Source organism: Prionailurus bengalensis, chromosome B3 (assembly GCF_016509475.1).
Source record: "Prionailurus bengalensis isolate Pbe53 chromosome B3, Fcat_Pben_1.1_paternal_pri, whole genome shotgun sequence".
Taxonomy (NCBI): domain Eukaryota; kingdom Metazoa; phylum Chordata; class Mammalia; order Carnivora; family Felidae; genus Prionailurus; species Prionailurus bengalensis.
In genome coordinates this window covers 148,558,344-148,560,437 of record NC_057355.1, presented here as the reverse complement: position 1 = coordinate 148,560,437, position 2,094 = coordinate 148,558,344, and the positions used below count along the sequence as shown (strand labels likewise).

At 46.0% G+C, this 2,094-nt stretch overlaps 1 gene segment (V, D, J or C); it reads left to right on the top strand.

Moving 5' to 3' along the window:
* Nucleotides 1-1,048: 1,048 nt before the first annotated feature.
* Nucleotides 1,049-1,823, top strand: LOC122469640. The segment is given in 2 exon segments: nucleotides 1,049-1,164; nucleotides 1,264-1,823. Coding segments are annotated over 2 exon segments (591 nt in total).
* The last annotated feature ends 271 nt before the right edge of the window (nucleotides 1,824-2,094 follow it).

Genomic DNA, 2,094 nt, shown 5'->3' with positions numbered 1-2,094 from the left:
CTAATGAGATACCACCTGACACCTGTCAGAATGGCTAACATTAACAACTCAGGCAACAACAGATGTTGGCGAGGATGCAGAGAGAGGATCTCTTTTGCATTTTGGGGGGCAATGCAAGCTGGTGCAGCCACTCTGGAAAACTGTATGGAGATTCCTCAAAAAACTGAAAATAGAACTCCCCTACGACCCAGCAATTGCACTATTAGGCATTTATCCACGGGACACAGGTGTTCTGTTTCAAAGGGACACATGCACCCCCATGTTTATAGCAGCACTATCAACAATAGCCAAAGTATGGAAAGAGCCAAATGTCCATCGATGGATGAATGGATAAAGAAGAAGTGGTAAATATATACAATGGAGTATTACTCGGCAATCAAAAAGAGTGAAATCTTGCCATTTGCAACTATGTGGATGGAACTGGAGGGTATTATGCTAAGTGAAATGAGTCAGTCAGAGAAAGACAAAAATCATATGAGTTCACTCATATGAGGACTTTAAGAGACAAAACAGATGAACATAAGGGAAGGGAAACAAAAATAATATGAAAACATGGAGGGGACAGAGCATAAGAGACTCATAAATATGGAGAACAAACAGAGGGCTACTGGAGGAGTTGTGGGAGGGGGGATGGGCTAAACTGGTAAGGGGCACTAAGGAATCTACTCCTGAAATCATTGTTGCACTATATGCTAACGAATTTGGATGTTAATTTTTAAAACTAAAAATAAATACTAATTAAAAATTAAAAAATTAAAATATTGTAAGAGAAAATAATGCGCGATCATGCTGTTGAGGTAAATATTTCTTAAAGATTATGCCGAAGCCTCCATTAATAAAGGTAAAAATCCAAAACTGAAAAAAAAAGAATTCTTCATATTGTCACACCGCCATCCACACAAACTAATATTGAAGTGCGTCCCTACCCTGTCATTCACTTTTACACAATCAAATCTAAGTCTGGAGCTTGATATATATGTCAGAGGACATGCAAATGAAGCCCTCTCTGTGCTGATAAAACCAGCCCAGCCCGACCCTGCAGCTGGGAGACGAGCCCCAGCCCCAGAAGTCCCAGGTGTTCCCATTCTGTGATCAGCACAGAACACACACACCTCACCATGGAGTTTGTGCTGGGCTGGGTTTTCCTGGTTGCTCTTTTAAAAGGTAATTCATGATGAACGAGGGACACTGAGTCTGTGAATGGATATGAGTGAAACAGTGGATGTGTGACAGTTTCCTGACCAACATGTCTTGTGTCTGCAGGTGTCCAGTGTGACGAGCAGCTGGTGGAGTCTGGGGGAGACCTGGTGAAGCCTGGGGGGTCCCTGAGACTCACCTGTGTGGCCTCTGGATTCACCTTCAGTAGCTATGCAATGAGCTGGGTCCGCCAGGCTCCAGGAAAGGGGCTGCAGTGGGTCGCAGCAATTAGTGGTAGTGGAGGTAGCACATACTACGCAGACTCCGTGAAGGGCCGATTCACCATCTCCAGAGACAACGCCAAGAACACGCTGTATCTGCAGATGAACAGCCTGAAGACCGAGGACACGGCCACATATTACTGTGCGAGAGACACAGTGAGGGGACATCACTGCGAACCCAGACACAAACCTCCCTGCTGGAGGGGATCAGCACCACCAGGGGGCGCACACTATGCACAATTCTCCTTTGTGTTCCCAGGCGCAGGTGCAGATGGAGGTTACAGGCAGGTTTCCTGTCAGGGTCTGGGGCTTCCTCTCCACACAGCAGTTTCCCCAGGGAGCCTCCCTGGTTATATGCTTCTGTGTTTACCTATTAACTCTCTGGATTAGCAACTGGGTTGTCATAGGGAAACTAGACTAATGTGCACAAAGACACAGTTGTTTGCACTTGCTTACTCCGGTCCCTCAACATGAGTGAATTACAGATTTCCTGAGGCACAACAGCTGCACCTTTACAGGATTCCCAGATGCGCTCCCTGTGCAGCCAGGACCACAGGATCCCACAGCTCCTCCTTATCCTCACCCAGCCCTTGTCCCAGTCAAACAATGTGACACTTTCTTCATAGCCCTTTGCTACTCAGGACTTTAAATGAGCTACAGCTTTATTCAATTACTC